The sequence below is a fragment of the Eutrigla gurnardus genome, assembly GCF_963514095.1.
Source record: "Eutrigla gurnardus genome assembly, chromosome: 16".
NCBI lineage: Eukaryota > Metazoa > Chordata > Actinopteri > Perciformes > Triglidae > Eutrigla > Eutrigla gurnardus.
In genome coordinates this window covers 10,242,077-10,259,864 of record NC_139927.1, presented here as the reverse complement: position 1 = coordinate 10,259,864, position 17,788 = coordinate 10,242,077, and the positions used below count along the sequence as shown (strand labels likewise).

Sequence of the window (17,788 nt, the reverse complement as noted above, 5' to 3'; positions counted from 1 at the left end):
ATTTGACTAAAAGTTTTAGAGCATACCACGTGTGTTATATAACAAATACAGTGTTTGGGTTTGAACACCAAAGAAAAGTGGAAGTACAGCTGTGGAGAAATGGTGTGAAAGGGTTCAATAAAGCTTTAGTCTGAAAAAGAGTTGAGAGCTGCTGAGTAAAATACTAACTAGCTTCCAGCCCTGCCAACAAATCCACCTCTAATCTACCTCACACTTGTGTTGGCCAGACTGATTGGCTTGTGGGAAGATTTTAATAGCCTTGCCACTTCTCATCCAAACCAATTTATATCCGATATAACCAGCAGATCAGATTATTTCTGGTTCAGACGTTTTCAGAATTACACTTTCTGAAGATGTTTCATTGTGTCCTGAATTCTGAACTCTGCGGCCGATGTTAACAGTTCCTCTTCTGGTAATGAAGTATTAATGTGCAGGAGATGATAACCACGTATGATTCTCTTTCCTCTTGGGGGAGGAGGAGGAGGAAAAAGAGACGGAGAATGTTATAAACCGTTAAGTCTCAAGCTATATCATCTAAATCCTTCACACCTTTTACCTCGTCTTTCATGCAGATGCAATACTTCCCCTCATTATTATTATTTAATATTCTTTAAGCCAAATACATCTGACAACGTCTTGGAGAATGATGTGTCCCTCCCAGGTGTTATCACAGTCTTAGAACTTCTAAAAGTGTTTCCATCAGGTGTCAGAAGTCTTTGAATTTAAACTTTGAAAGAACAGAAGTCATATTTGAACAACTCTTTGGAGACATGCAAACACAAACTCCTCCATAATTAAATATTCCCACGCAGGATCAGAACTGTTCTGAGTTCATGGAGCTCCAACAACTGCTGTCTACTCCTGTTATATTACTTGCATCATGAAGGTCATGCATTCTGCTTCCACAAGTTTGTGCTCTATGCCGTTTTCAGTGGGAATTGAATTTCATTAAAACTATACAAGTATGACAGCAAGAGAGTGTAGGGTTTTATTCCATCCACTTAATTGAATGAAATTCCACCAAAAGTTGACCATCCCATAGATTCCACCTCTCCTTTCTGCAGATTATACATCGTGTCTGGTTCTGCAGGATGATTTATGGAGGTGCCCATAAACCATTTTGTGTTATCAGCAACACCACAATGAGCTGGCTTTGCAGGGGTTTTGTTATTCCTAATAAATAAATCACCCTCTATGTGGTTTGTACTGTCAGTGAAGCAGATCTGCTGAATAGTGCATGCAGAAGAGCACGTGCCCGACGCGGAGAATGGAATTATATTATTATGGCTCCAGTTGTCATTTGATCTGTGGACATCAAATACTGGGGGGGGGGGGGGGGGGGGGGACGAATAATGAGATGGGTTACATCATACATTAACACTGGTGCAACGAGCTGACAGGATTTCTTTTCTTGTAAAAATAATTCATGAATGATTTAATATATTCTCACACAGACACATTGTTGTAAATAATGCTTGTGTTTATTCAAACCATTTTAATATGCATGATTAATTTGCATACCAATTAAGTAAGAACTCAAAGGAGACATTGAGCCCTGGCAAAGCTTCTGTTGAAAGGATCATTTGGCATCACATGCTGATAAAGCCACATGTCACACACATGTTGCCACATGTTACTTTTCTCTCTATCTTTATTTTAGTGGGTCTGCTCACTGCAGCGCTGACTTTCTGTGGAAACATTCATAACAAAGGATGTCTCTGTTAATACAGAAACAAGCCATTCTTAAACAGCATGGATATTGATTTTTTTTGCCTTGGCTTTCAAATGTACAGTACAGTATAACCCCTGTCGGCTAATGAAAAATCTTCAGATCAGTCGACACTGCAATCACAGATTAGGCTTCATAGAGTTCATTTCTGCTCAAGATTTATGTGGCATAAAATGAAAAAAAGCAAACTTTCATTTTTTTTTATCTATACCATTAAATTATATATCCTTCATGCTAGAATTTGAATTATCCAAAGGATGTATTATTCATCGGTTCTTGTTCCTCGTTTCCTTGTGCAGAGACTGATGCTGGATTGCCTTTTGAATTTTTGACATTCATTGTTTCTGTAGCTGCATTCTCTCGAGGGACTGCTCCGTGTTAGTCAGCTCTGCTCTCATGTTTTGCTGTGGTTTGCAGCGGTTCTTATTCTCAGCTCGTGTGATAGTACGCCGTGTAAATTTGAACACAGAATGCAAGTGCATAGCTCCTCTCTGTAATTTTTCTCTCTCTCAAGTCCTGATGTGAGAGCAGACGATGACGACATGCCTCTTGCGGTAGAGCCTAGTTTCTGCATTACCTGTGTGATAGTCCTGGATAGGAGTCAGGATCTAGAAGCTGACCTTCTCCTTAAAAATGAATGTTGACAAGATTACGTAAAGAGAAATGTCTTTGGAAACCTTTAGAAAATCATCACAGACACAGAGAATAATGACAACATAGAACGTGTACTTTGCAGCCCAGCTGATGCAATAACAGAGTAAAAACGGCAAGTGTTCTTCCTCCCTTTTTCCTCCACAATCCTTTTCTTTTGTTCTTGCTCCCTTAGTCTGCATAGATGAGCATTTATAGGTTTATAATACTACACATAAATGCTCACAGAATCATTCAAATATACATTTTTACTGTGAAGGCTCACATCACTCTTTTCAAGGTGTGAGAGCATTAAACTTGCATTAGCTTCTAGCTACAGTATGTAAGACTAATGGGCTGGTTATGAGCAAACATTGGGAAGCAAATAAAGCAGCTGCACAAAAGCTCTGGAGAAGAGATGCCAATACAATAGGGTAACGTAAGTAATGAATCTCCAGTTCGTCTTTTGTAGCCACGTAGAAGTAGAGGTCCCACTGCAGTCGAAGTGGAAAGATGGAAACGCATTCCTTGATGCCCTGTGCAGCAGAGGAAGAAATCTGCCAACAAAAGAGAGTATTGAGAGAGACAGAGGGACTACACAGAATTGGATGAGGTTTCGGAACAGAGAGTCCTGGTTTAGTGAGAGTTTTTCAACCTCCAACTGCTTTGTCAGGCTGCAGTCCAGCAGATCCTGGATGCACTGAAATATGTGCATCCAGGCTATGTCTGTGAGAGAGAATGAACAGGTGTGTGGGCTATTCAGCAAAGCCCCCAGAGCAGAATGCAGAGACCGTATAGGTCAATGAATTATTGATCGTTTTTTTATCTTCCAAACTTGCAAAGGGACAAGCAGTTGTATAAGAAACAAGACCCCCGAGATGTATTGTACCTCTTAAAAAGAAACAAGGAATCACCTGTGAAAGAACAACATAAATTCTCCAAAGATAGTACAACACGTTAATTAATTTAGTGAACATACACCTTCCACGAGAGTTAAAAAAGAGCACAATGTGTACGCCTACAATAAAAGCTTACCTAGAGTATTGCATCATGCAGAGTACACCGAGTTGTTCTGAGTCTGAGACATTTGGAATTCCTGAAGTCACTATTGGAGAAAGAAAACTACAGGAGTGTCAGCAAACCATTGGGAAAGCCCACCTTCACTGGCAGTTGAATAAAATCACATTTTAACTAACAGAATCGATTCTGCTAATTAAAAATCTAAAGAGCTTTTTGCTTTTTGTTCACTTGTTAATGTACCACTCCAAATACGTAACTGCTCAAGTAAATCATTTCGGCTAATTAAATGTTGTGGTTCCCAGGCAAGCAGTGGGGTAATTGTATGGCATAATGAGGGAATATCCCAAAGTCGGAAGAACGGGAGGTTTCCCCATTCTTTCATACAGCAGCGACAAAAATGGTGGATGTTACCATGCCAGCTAAATGGCAGGTGTTGCTACTAGCAACATGATGTTAAACTGAAACTAACTAACGTTGGCAAAACCAATATGGAAACACAAAAAGTGCATATCCACCACTTCTTTACATATATATACACGTGTCCATATTTGTTCATCTGCTTGCAGCAAGTTCAAAGCCATGTATCTGGAGTTACAACAACACATTAAAGACGCATTCATAACTGTCGGGAAAATGTACCGTGAACAGTTGGAAGCCCTTGTTTTATGGAGGAGATGGAAATCAAGCTGCCAGGTACAAGGCGCATAACCTTGGGAGTAAATCTGCTTCAGTTAGATCATAAATTTTACCGCAATTTACACATGTAATGAGGCAATTTATTCATGCTCTCATTCATTATTGATTCTCGCACATTCACCCCTACACATACAGTACAGTTCATTGTCGGCTTTAAGTACACATGTGCATATGTTGCCTGAGATCTCTGCTTTTAAATTATGCAATAGCTGGCTTTGCATATAGTAATGTTATTACCTCTATATCTGCAGCACAAAGCTTGAATGAGATTTCATTCAAGGTATTTGTGTGTCAGTTTGTTTTGAAGGACTTGGATGTAACAGTTTCACGAGGTATATCATCCTCTTTAAAGTGATGGTTCGGAGTAAAATGCACCCGAGGTAATTTCCACCATGACATCCAGCCAAATACCCCTTCGGAAGCATTTTTAGCGATGGTCAGCATTGGTCAAGATAGCCCCTATCAGCCGAATGGCTTAGTACTAGCGCTATGGTACAGGGGGTATATCTCGTAAATTACCCACTAATAATGCATGGGATGTTACCAAACCTCTGCAGTAGTACACATAGGGTCTGTACTCACAAAACGAGGCATTTGAAAGTGTGTAAGTACACCAGGAGTTTATTTAAAAGAACACTTGCCTGTTTTCGGCTACTAACGCTAACTAACGCTACCGCAGCGTAGACGCTACTTCCGTGTTTACCCAGCCGATGCCGTGACGCGAGTTTCACGCGAGAGTATGAAAAAGTTTCGCTGAGTTTTTATAAATGCTTGTATTATCAGGTCAACACATTTTTATAAATGCTTGTATTATCAGGTCAACAAGTGTTGACAAGCATTTATAAACATTTAGTGAAACTTTTTCATACTCTCACGTGAAACTCGGCTGGGTAAACATGGAAGTGGCGTCTATGCTGCGGTAGCATAGCAGCCGAGGATAGAAGCTATCAGGCAAGTGTTCTTTTAAATAAACTCCTGGTGTACTTACAAACTTTCAAACACCTCGTTTTGTGAGTACAGACCCTATGTGTACTACTGCAGAGGTTTGGTAACATCCCATGCATTATTAGTGGGGTAATTTACGAGATATACCCTCTGTACCGTAGCGCTAGTACTAAGCCATTCGGCTGATAGCGGCTATCTTGACCAATGCTGACCATCGCTAAAAATGCTTCCGAGGGGGTGTTTGGCTGGATGTCATGGTGGAAATGACCTCGGGTGCATTTCACTCCGAACCATCACTTTAACTTCTCAACAATTTTACTTTACTCTGTGTTTTTTTTAAAGGTTATTTTGTGACATTTACCTGCTAACTTCTAGGTAAAATTTGAATTTGCACATTTCCAGTACTGTAATTGGAAACCCCACTTGTGAACTTTCTTTGCCTTCTTCACTGACATCTTTGAAGGTTACACTTTGTCATTAAATCACCATAGTGGGATGAAGGGAAAGGGGGGGGGGTGTTCAACATCTCTTTAAAGTAGAACGTCTCATATTTGTCCTTGTATTCACGCTTTGTGTTTGTCCTCATACTCACTCTTAATTTGGCTCAGCAAAGGCAAGGAAAAGAGAGTGAAGGGAGCAAAGACAAGCGAGTAAAACATTTGATCTCCTCTCCCTGTTTTGGTTATCTGTGTTAAATATTAAATTACATTCACCAGTTTGCTGGTTACCCCGGATTCACTTATCTTCTTTGCTGGAGTAGAGCCCAACCCACTCTATCCTCTTCCTCCTCCTATCTCCAGCCAAGCACCTCCACCTCTTTCCCTCTCCCTGCCCTCCTCCGTCCTGCATCATCCACTCATCTGGCCAACTGTTATTTTGCCTGGCTGGTCTGGAGGATCTGCACCTGACAGGTGAAGAATATGGAAATATAGGTTGAAATAGAAGGTATCTCTGGAAGGATTTTTTTTGTTGGTGCAGGTTTATGGTGCCCTTTGTGGAGTTGAGTAGGATCAGTGGTGTTTTTTATGTGGTATGTATGAATTCTTTTTACACATTTTGGCGAGTATGTCTTTTATTTTGGTAGCTTATTTTTTTTTTAATCAGAGATTGATTGAGGCAACGACATGGACTGGATTACGGGAACACCTGCTTTTGCAATTAACCAGGGCTGCAACTCACAATAATTGAACTTGGTTGTTTTCCAATACGTTGATTTAATTGTCTTGTCGATAAAATCTCAAGAGTTCATTGTGACTTTTTAATTGCTTTAACTTTCTGTGGATTGACTACTTATCTAACCATTTCAGTTAACATCTAAAGGTATTTTCAAAGTTTTTCATGCATGCACTGATAATTCAATAAACTTGCACATCAGCTGGAAGCACACTGTGCATTATACTATAGACCAGACACAGGCTGAGAACCAAAGGACACATTTTCATGTGTGTTTGGCCTTGATTTGATTTGCCTGGAAAAGCTTTTCAACTTTTATTTTGTTGAGCGATTCTTCTGCCTTATTTTTTAATTCCCAGTCACATACCATCAGGCTTTTACTTTCAAATCACTCTTGGCACTCGGCCACAAACCCATCAACTAAGATGTAAAGCCATCCAGCTGTGCATATTCCAGTTTGAAGGTTGAAGGTTGCCTTTTGAGTAACGGGACGGGGGGGAAAGATCAAAGCAGAAATCGAACTCTGATACACTCGACTCTGAATGCTTGAGGAAACAAAAGGAAAACCTTCCTATTCAGACATGTATCCATATCCGCAGCAAATTGCACGGTCACACTCATTTTTAATTATTAACGCCCCTCATTTGTCGTCCCGCTAATGACATCACCAGCCCTTTGTTGTTGTGGTGACATGTGATCCCGATAATATCATTGTGGAGACACTGGATACTCTTGTGATTGAGGGTTTGGAGAATTGGTGGTGGGGAGCGTGGGGGATTGAATCAACTGGAATTAAGTGTCTAGCCGAGTTACAAAGATGTCCATGATATACGTTATGGTGTTGGGTTGCAGTTTGATTATGTACATGCGTGGGCCGTGGGGTTTTCTGCTCAAGTCAAGTTGAGTACTGATCAATTTCTCCTGTGGGAGTCTACTGATGGAGAGTGAACTTAATGAGACAAGAATGGAAAAAATGATACAGAGTAAATTCCCCTCTCCTTTCTTTCTCCATCTCCTCCACCAGAGCAGGGAAGGGAGTTTTCTCAGCCATGAAGCTCGGCAAGATCAAGAGCTCTAAGGAGGATCACAAGAAAGGAGGTAAAACAACGCTCAAGACAAAGCCCAGGATTTTTTTTTATCTTTTAAGTTAGCTTGAATGAAAATACATGTTAAAGCCCATGAAGTTATTAAATGTATACAGCAGTACATGTAGACAACAAGCAACCCTAGAAATGGCCTGTCCTATAGGGTCATAGCCAGGAATTACTAAGCTCCAGAGGGAGAGGGAGAGCCCCCTCCTCCGGAGAAAATGTGTCCTCGACAAAAACAATATAGTAGTAGGAATATATAAACACAGGATATAAAAAGTATTGGAATGAGCCTATGAAATATCTCCCTGCCGGCAACAGTTGTGGCTGGAAGGAATTTCTTCAAATTTGGTACAAATGGACTCGAAGTTGAGTCTGATAGGATAAAATGACGAAATGCAAATTCCACCTTACTTTCACAGAAAATAGAGCAGACATGACATCAGTGGTCCTTCCAACAATAAATATTCTGTTGGTCATGGTGATGCCACGCTTGTGATATTGTCATTCAGATGAGCCGGCGGTCCTGGACATGGAGGACCTGGACAGGAAGGCGATGCGTCTTGCCGGAGCAATGGACCCTGACACAATCTCTCTGGCCTCTGTCACCGCCGTCACCACCAACGTCTCTAATAAGAGGTCTCATTGTTGTTCACGCACTGATGCATGCACGCACACACACGTTAGAGGAATCCACTCACATGCACACACACCCTCAAAGGTCTCAGCCAGCACTGCACAACGCAAACTGCTGATGCTGCAGGATAATTTGAAGCAGGTTGCACAGTGATGGTATTTTATTTAATTTAATTTGACATTTCATTTAATGACATATATTTCTAACTAGTTCAAGATGAAAAAATTAGAGTATTCACAATTAAAGATTGAAACTTTAAATTTTTAATGATGTGCCACCCCTGTTTTCATTGTGGGAGCACAGGAGAGTGTAATCACTGATTGTGTTGTGTTTTTTAAGGTCAAAGCCAGATATCAAGATGGAGCCAAGCTCCGGACGGCCAGTAGATTATCAGGTGCGTATGTGTGTCTGGTTGTTTGAAGGATGAAGCAGACTCTTCCTCTCTTTGTTCCACTTCATTATCCAACGACAACCAAACCAGTGGGTTGACTCGGTTGTAGAAACCTTTAGCTCAGATTTAGTTTGTCCACCCAGTGCTACTTAAACCATGGGAGAAAAAAAGCCCTCACTGCCTGGAATCAGAATCATTAGTTCATGAAGGAGCAATTTGTTTGTTTATTTGCCTTTGCATTGTCCAGAGGGTAATTACTGCATGGTTGCATGATTTATGGCGACAGTACCTCTGCTGCTTAACGCGCTGGTGGAGGAAATTCAGCTTGTTTTAGCTTTCAGCATCTTTCGCTCATGTCCATCATCAGATCAGCATCACAGTGATCGAGGCCCGGCAGCTGATAGGCCTCAACATGGATCCTGTGGTGTGCGTGGAGATTGGCGATGACAGGAAGTACACGTCTATGAAGGAGTCCACCAACTGTCCGTACTACAATGAGGTGAGACTTTGTAAGCTTTAAAATTCCACACTGCAAGAATTCAACTAAACATAAACTGTATTTTTTACCTCATACAAACAACTGTATTTCTGAGTTTGAATCCATTTGGTATGCTAATCATGCTTTAAGGTTGACATAAGTAGCTTAAATCTCATTCAGGCCAACATTAAAGGTTGTATCAGCGATTCTGGTTGCCCTCACTTCCGTTGCGAGATCCAAAACAAACAGAGCCAGCTAGCCCCTCCCTCCCGTGTTTTGAAAATGATCATGGACGCGCATTTTCATGAACGTGCCACCCACCCCTTGTCTGTGATTGGTTGGAACACTGTTTATTTTTCTTTTGAGGTGTTGGTATTACCATTTGTTTTTGTGTGCGATCTCGGAGCCTAGGCTGCCTAGAGAGACGCGTTTTTTTGACGGCCTGCTTATGGGGCGGGCAGCTAGCGGATCGTGAGGTAAAAACAGATGATTTATGTTTCAGCCCAGAATCACTGATACAACCTTTAAGGTTGGGCAGAGATTTATTGTTTCAGGTTGAAATTAAATTCAAAATAGTGTCAGTAAAATTTGACGTAACTGTAAAAAGCTAGAAACACTACTACAGTGTTTCTCCTGTATATTAACTAAACGCAACAACACTACAAGGCATGTTACCTAAAGCCAATAAAACAAGAACTGTGTTTTTACTCCCACAGTAATCAAAATAGATTTATTGCATGCCTTGACTAGCATTATGATACTTTGAATAATGTTGAATAAATTGCAAAACCTCAGTTGCATTAAATAAGACAATTGTTTATATAATAATTTGGTGTAATACAGTGAATGTGTCTTATCACAGTGGTATTATTAGAGTTGTGTTTTTCTCTCAATGTGAAGACATCAGTTAAATGTTTCCCATTCTCCAACAACCAAACAGATTTCTGGGAACATGGAACCTCGATGTGCACGATGTCAAATGCCATGTAATGCTGTCAGTGATCTCTGTCTCTCTTTCTGACTTAAAATACGACATGTAAAGCTCTTAACTCGAGAGTTCTTGCCAGCTGTGAGTGTTCCTGAACAGCAGATAATCTCTCTTGGTAGGAATGTGTCAGTAGTGGCGAGGGTCACGCAGAGCTCAGCCGCCTGCAGGGAGAGGTAGTGGCAGTTTGTCTATCGATTCCTTCTGTTTGTCTGAAGGTCCCCTGTGGACCGACAGACTGAGTGCTCCAGATAGTAGTCCTTCACGCTTTCTCTCCTCGTATCCAGACCTTCCAGTTTATTCAGTCTGTGCTGTTTCAAATAGCTTCATACCTCTCGAGAATAATCATCCAAAATTAGCTGACACTGAAAACTACAATCATCTTCATGGATGATATTGCAAAAATTACATCATCATGAGAACTACAATGTCACCCAATTGCATCACATTTTCCTCGTCGCTCTAGTTTTTTATTTAGCATAATATATGGATCCTGATTTTACAACATGCATTTAGAATAACCTGCAAAATACCACATTGGAAGATGGGGATTGGCTCATTCTTTGTCTCAGAATAAAGTTAAAAAAGTCCTTGTGGGCCCTGAGTACCCAGAGTACCTCCTGCCTGTAGTAGAGTTGCACATATAGGCTGCAGTAGAGCTGTACCAATACACTGACATCTGAAGACAGCAAAGTTACGACACAATTTTGATATGGAATTTTATATCACACATTTCTTTTCAAGCCCTGTTCTTTGCCTGTAAATAACTTAAAGCTTGAGGGGATGGAGCTGTGATGTGGCTACAATATGAGCTGCTCTCCTGCGAGGCTGACAAAATGTTTCTGTTCAATCCCTCACTTCCGTTGTTGCACTCTGAACTTCAAAGTTACCTGCCACATTTTCCTCCCAGAGCAAATCTGAAAAAAAGAATGTTATTCAGTCGTATAAAGGAAAGGTTTTTAATGGGCAAACCTTTTTTTATTATCTACTCTCTGCAGTATTTCGTCTTTGACTTCCATGTGCCTCCTGACGTCATGTTTGATAAGATCATCAAACTCTCAGTAAGTAATCCATACCCCAAAATTACACACTGCAGTACAGATAAACAAACTGTTACCTGTTTTTCCCACTTTGGTGTTTGTTTTAGTAAATGGATGGTGAACATTACATTATTTATTTCATCCTAACCCTTGAGGTTTAAGCACATAACACAAAAATATTTGATGCGTTTAAAGACAAAAAATGTAATGTTTTGAAGATAATATAACTCCTTAACGGAATACATCATCCTAAGCCTACTCACCGTGTATTACCTTGAAGAAAACCTTAATTTAATAATCTGAAAACAGAGGAAAATCGGGATGAATTGAGGCCAAGTCTTACAGCAATAAAACAGTATCAAACCATCCATTTACAAACTCTCACACACCTCATGCAGTATAATCAAAGTCTCATTTATCCAGGAGCATTCTCAGTACTTCCCAAACATGCATCTTCAGTGAAACTGTACTTTCTCAAACTCTTCTGCCACCTCCGTTCAATAATTTCACATGTGCACTACGAGTATGTGCATTCAATAATTCATGCTGTGAATAATTGATATACAAATAGTCATTTTCTGGGTGACGTTATTGAAATACTTAAAGGTATAGAGAAGGATAGATTTTACTGCCCTTTGTAATGTATAAATAAGTGCGAAGAGAAGCAAAGATATTACTGATTATTGCACCCCCATGCTCACCCTCAGCAATAACAATAAAAGTTCCTGAAAATCCAGAAAAAATATTTTCCACTAATTGGTCTCCCCTCTCACTGCCCCTGCCAACCCCATCAACGTATGCTTCCCCTCCTTCCCTCTGGCTGCCGATACAACCAATCTGCAAAAATAACACGCTTTAGGGGGCGGTTTGTGCCATCAGCCATAACTGCTTAAAATAGCCTGGGCTCACTGTAATGGACTCATGTTGTTATTATGTTCTTGCTTTGTTGATTCCTTGTTTTTAGTGTTATTTCTGTGTACGGACTGTGTAAACAAATTATTTCCACAGAGGACAGTAAAGAAGGAATTTGAATCTGCCTTAATTTGGTTAATTGAGGGTCTGAGAGAGTAAACGAACAGTGGAGACATTATGCAGCTCCATGTTAGCCATTTGTTTCCCTATAACACTCTCTACACTTTTTAATTATTCATCGACATTTCCAATACAACAGTGCTCTTTGTGTTAATGTTTTATTTTCAATTCTGTCTGCGTAGGTTATTCACTCTAAAAATCTTCTACGAAGCGGCACATTGGTGGGAACGTTCAAGATGGATGTAGGGACGGTTTACTCTCAGCCTGGTAAACCACACGCTCAGATATGAATCTAATAACTGGTCATAAAGTACATGCTCAGTCCACTAGAACATTTAAATACATTATGTCTTGTTCATTGTGAATTGGAGCTGGATTTACTAAATCCTGTTATGTATTGACTAATTGATTGACATCTCTCATAGAGCATCAGTTTTACCACAAGTGGGCCATCATGTCTGATCCTGATGACATAACGGCGGGCTGTAAAGGATATGTAAAGTGTGACATCGCCGTGGTTGGGAAGGGTGACAACATCAAGACCCCACACAAGGCCAACGAGACCGATGAAGACGACATAGAGGGGTAATAATGACTGATATGTTTCATCTTAGTAGAAAGTGGTATAATAAGGGTTACATATACACATATAACAGTCATACAACAGGGTATCATGACAGGATAAGAAGCCAAAGGTAAAAGAAAATATTGAAATACACAGTGGTGAAAAAGGCATATGTTTATACCCAAACTGTGTTGTACAGTTTAACCCAGCATCTTTAGAAAGCTTATTCCACAAACTGCACTTCTCTTGAATGGAATCAGTAACTCCACAACCCTGCCTCTGAATGGGTTTTTGTGCTGCTATTTGTTTTCAGGAACCTCCTGCTCCCAGAGGGCATCCCGGCAGAGAGGCAGTGGGCCAGGTTTTATGTGAAGATCTACCGTGCTGAGGGACTTCCTAAAATGAACACCAGCATTATGGCGAATGTGAAGAAGGCCTTCATAGGAGAGAACAGAGACCTGGTGGACCCCTACGTTCAAGTGCAGTTTGCTGGGCAGAAAGTAACTCCCTTCACATCCTACTATCCATTATTATAGCTGAGGTTATAACTCCCACATCATTCTTGCTGCCCCAGAAGACACTTTGGCTTTGTAATTAATCCATATATCTATCGGTTGGGTTTTCAAAGCTCAAAGGCACTGAGTTTAACTAATAGCTGTAGATATTAAGAGAGCAGCATGTATAGTTTATTTTGATAGGAAATCATTAAGATTTTATTCCTGCTTGAAATATTTATGGCCATTGGGTATCCAAAGTTTTAACTACCTTTATTCAATCCAGCCATTCTCAGGGATCCAATGATCACACATACAAACATTAACATGAGCCTACGTCTCTCCTACATAAAACCCCTACAATATCAAGGGGAAATCAATGTAAATGTAAATGTAAGGGGAAATCAAAGAGAAGATAGGAAATAAGTTTGAGGTGTATGTCCTCCAGACAGCTTTTATCAGGTGTTGATTAAGTTTTACAGTCTTTTTATTATGAAATGTTTATGTAAATGGCCTCATTTATATCCAAAGCGCTTTACAGTAATGACTGACATTCACCATTCATACACACATTCACACACCGACGGCGGATTCAACCACGCAGGGTGACAGCCAGCTCGTCAGGAGCAATTAGGGTGAGGTGTCTTGCTCAGGGACACCAGGCACTCAGCTAGGAGGAGCCAGGGATCGAACCGGCAATCTTGCCAGCCAACCCACTCTACCTCCTGAGCTAAAGCCCCCCCATTATGTCTTAATGGGTCTGGATAATGGATATCAGCCACTGTTGCGCACCCCTGTCCCCCATACCTCCAACTCTTTTTTACCATCGCTTTGGCAGGGGCTCAACTCCCCAGTGTCAGAGGTGTCTATGTAACATTAAGGGAGTACAGAAATGATATGGAAACAGCTGCTTAATATAGAAAATACCAAAAGTATATATTTTTTACCATTGCTTTTGGCGCCCCCCCTTGGTGCGGCGCATAGGGGCGCCCCATATAGTGCAAACCCACTTTTTGTACCACTGTGAGCAGTTACAGTAATTTGAACCTGTAATTTAAGCAATTTGCATTTAACCCTAAAAAAAAAGTTTCCGGTCAGATGATAGTATTGAAACAATACTAGCGGCTACTATAACATAAGGACTAATGTGCTTTATACCTTGTACTTGAGTGTTGCTCCTTCATGTGTCACCAGGGGAAGACTTCAGTCCAGAAGAGCAGCTATGAGCCGATCTGGAACGAGCAGGTCGTCTTCACTGAGCTTTTCCCTCCACTCTGCAAACGCATGAAGGTCCAGATACGAGACTCCGACAAGGTCAACGATGTCGCCATAGGAACCCACTTTGTTGACCTACGCAAGATATCAAACGATGGTGACAAAGGTAGGTTAACTCGCACCCTTCGTCTCATAAGCATTGATGAGCTGTGCGTACATCAATCAGTCAGTGTTAATTAGGTCATTCTTTACTATACGTGGTAATTAGCAGTGCTACCTCATGAACCACCTGACCCTTTGCTAATGGCTGTAGGAATTTAGTGGAAGACATTCAAATTGACTTGCAATCAATACATACATTAGCATATATTAAATCAAAGTTCAAGATCCATAATGAAGAATTTACTGGGGGAAATCCCCACATGCCAGTGATCTTGAAACTGTCATAGAGCTTGAGCTTTTTATTTCTTTGTTTTTGGGACTGTTTCTGTTTTGTTTGGCTGGGGTGGGAATATCTAGGTGTTGATGATCTGTGTGTAGATACTCTGTAAGACCTTAAATATAATTGTGCTCTTCTTTATTTTCTCTTTACCTTCTCCAGGGTTCCTGCCCACCTTGGGTCCAGCTTGGGCCAACATGTACGGTTCCACTCGTCAGTACACGCTGATGGACGAGCACCAGGACCTGAATGAGGGTCTAGGAGAGGGAGTGTCCTTCAGGGCCCGTCTCCTGCTCTCTATCGCCGTGGAGATCCTAGACACCACTTCACCCGAGCTCATGAGCTCCACTGAGGTGCAGGTGGAGAGTGTTTCCAACATCTCAGAGGTGAGTGGACCTGACAGCAGACACAGCTGAGTGGTCTTTGGATAGTCTGTTTGGTCGTATATAACCCAAATAATCAAATTCTTTGTAACAAAATAACTTTTAGTACGATATATAAGGATACCTAGAAATGTCCCTCCAACTTTAACACTGAAAAAAACATTTTCTGACAAAACAGTTGAAGAAAAACAGTTATCCTGACCTGTAAGAACAACATGTTTGACATCTCCTGACCTCATGGTCCACAATAAGAGTATAATGCTACAATACACCACCATACTGACACGTGCAGTTAACTGCTCACCAGGGAAATCAGGAACATTCAATACTCTGCTCAGCAGAAGGCTTGCCAGCTATTTTACCTCTTGTCTGTTGGTGTAAATGTGTCCCCTGGGAGCCAGCATGAGTCTGTTCCAGTTGTCAAGTACTTTGCTTTGAAGGAGAGACAGATTACTTATTTAATCAAAGAAATGCTGTAAATTAACTACTTTATTTAACCTCTAAGAATTAAACTTGAGATCGGTTTTTGTGTCCATCAATGGTTATGGATCATTCACAGTAGTGTATGTTTATTTATTTATGTAAGTGTGGCTTGATGTACATCCCCAGATTGTGAGACGGTGGCTAAGGATACTGGAGATGCCAACCTTTTCTGTTTTGTTTTAGTTCTGTTTAGTCTTTTTCTTTTTTCATGTTTGTAAATACTTGCTCTAATTGTAAAAAAACCCCGATAATATTCAATGCTCGGTCAAACTGGCTCGAGCTGGTTTAAGGCTGCTCTGGGCCAAGCTTTACAGTAGCATTGTTATGAAGTTATTTTTAATAACAACCATATGATAAGTTAAAGGCATCACAGGCAGGTGCAGTTATTGTGGCCCCATTTATATAGTGCTTTTCTCCAAAGCGCTTTACAGTAATGACTGACATTCACCCATTCACTCACACATTCACGCACCGACGGCAGAGTCAACCACGCAGGGCGACAGCCAGCTCGTCAGGAGCAATTGGGGTGAGGTGTCCTGCTCAGGGACACCAGGCACTCAGCTAGGAGGAGCCGGGGATCGAACCGGCAATCTTGCGGTTGCCAGCCAACCCGCTCTACCTCCTGAGCTAACACCCACCAATTCTACATAAATGCCCTTCAGTCCAGTAACATGTATCCCTGTTTGTTTATTGCACTTTCCCACTCCATCAGAGCGCCACTGGGAAAATAGATGAGTTCTTCCTCTTCGGTTCCTTCCTGGAGGCCACCATGGTCGATAGGAAGATCGGTGACAAAGCGCTAAGTTTTGAAATCACAATAGGTAAATAAATAAACCTTTTCTTCATCTTGTTACTATTGACCTACCCCCACACATATTAGAGAGATAAAACAATATACAAAAACCAATATCTCCCGTAAGCACAATCCATAACAACGCAGAATTTTCTGCCCGCTAACAGGTAACTATGGCAACCAGATAGATGGTGTAAGTAAGCCTTCCTCAGTGAAGAAGAAGAAGAAAGATGGCGAGAATGAAGAAGAGGAGAGCGAGCTCATACAGAACTCCAGTGAAGACGAGGCGGACGAAGACGGGGACCTGGTCTCTGTCTCCACCACTCCACCAATGAAGCCAGTCATCACTGACAGGTCAGGGGTTGAGGGTCGCAGGGGGAAGATCAAGGATGTTTAGAAAGCAGTTTCTGAAATGTTTCTGAATTAGTGTCGGTGTAATAAAACCTAAGATTAGCCTGATTGTTAACTTAAGTGTTTGAATTGATTGTAAAGTGCTTTACAATTAGCAGCGACGCCGGTAGCAAACTGCTGGCAAAGATGTATTTAGAGAGTATCTGCACATTCCATTACACATTCAGGTTATGAACTAAACATTTAGTATGTAACAATTTCAAGGCTTTAGATTGTGGACCAAGTCATTTTTTGTACTTTATAGGAATTACTTCCATCTCCCTTACTTTGAAAAGAAGCCCTGTGTCTACATCAAAAGCTGGTGGCAGGATCAGAGAAGACGACTTTACAACTCCAACATGATGGACAAGATCGCTGACAAGCTGGTCAGTACACACCTTTCTTCCCAATGTGCAGAGGTCGGCCAGATCGGCTCAGTAGCAGTCAGTTAATGACAAAACATCTGTAGTCTTGCTCAAGTAGCAGCTTTGTGAGGCAATACTCAGGCTAAATGGTCTAAATGCTAACATCAACATGCTTACGTGAGGCTTAGCAGGTAAAGTTTAGCATGTTAGCATGCTAACATGTGTTAATTAGCCCTTACATTAAGCCCTTAAGCCCTTAATTATTTCCTAATGATGGTGCTAAATGAAAAGTCAATATGAATGTACGGAATAACCAAAGTCAATATAAATGTAAATTGCACGGCGATCCACCTGATTGAGCTGATCTGGGCTGTTGAGATATTTCACATAGGTGGCGCTAGAGGAAAAGTCAAAGGATCATTTAAGTGCATCATCTGGGGACCATGAATACCTCTAAAAACGGTTGTTGAGATGTTTCAGACTGACCTATATAGTAATCACCAGAACTATGTTGCTAACATCATCAGTATCATTGGAAGTACTCTCTAGAATGCAGTACTATGTGTATGTAGATACGGGGCATTTGTAAAGAAAGAGAAGACAATTGTATTTAAACCTATGAGTACTAACAACTTGTTTTGTCCTAAGCTCCCGTTGTGCTTGTGTCCCGACAGGAAGAGGGTTTGAATGATGTCCAGGAGATCATTAAGACAGAGAAGGCTTTTCCAGAGCGCAGACTCAGGGGAGTGCTCGAGGAGCTCAGCATCGGCTGCAGGCAAGATACATAATGATAATCATTTTTCATGGCCTTGTGTTA

General features: G+C 41.0%; 1 protein-coding gene across 5 annotated transcripts in view; it reads left to right on the top strand.

Annotated features, from left to right (window-relative positions):
- The window catches only part of otofa (otoferlin a), a 61,913-nt gene that overhangs the window by 27,172 nt on the left and 16,953 nt on the right, over positions 1-17,788 (top strand). For all 5 annotated transcript variants that reach the window (XM_084029975.1, XM_084029979.1, XM_084029977.1 and 2 more), the window contains exons 6-19: positions 7,218-7,291; positions 7,794-7,920; positions 8,258-8,312; positions 8,677-8,808; positions 10,771-10,833; positions 12,027-12,111; positions 12,270-12,429; positions 12,723-12,909; positions 14,098-14,284; positions 14,720-14,943; positions 16,136-16,244; positions 16,384-16,570; positions 16,872-16,992; positions 17,646-17,746. In XM_084029975.1, the coding sequence (XP_083886101.1) occupies positions 7,218-7,291; positions 7,794-7,920; positions 8,258-8,312; positions 8,677-8,808; positions 10,771-10,833; positions 12,027-12,111; positions 12,270-12,429; positions 12,723-12,909; positions 14,098-14,284; positions 14,720-14,943; positions 16,136-16,244; positions 16,384-16,570; positions 16,872-16,992; positions 17,646-17,746 (1,812 nt within the window). The remainder of the gene's footprint in view (positions 1-7,217; positions 7,292-7,793; positions 7,921-8,257; positions 8,313-8,676; positions 8,809-10,770; positions 10,834-12,026; positions 12,112-12,269; positions 12,430-12,722; positions 12,910-14,097; positions 14,285-14,719; positions 14,944-16,135; positions 16,245-16,383; positions 16,571-16,871; positions 16,993-17,645; positions 17,747-17,788) is intronic.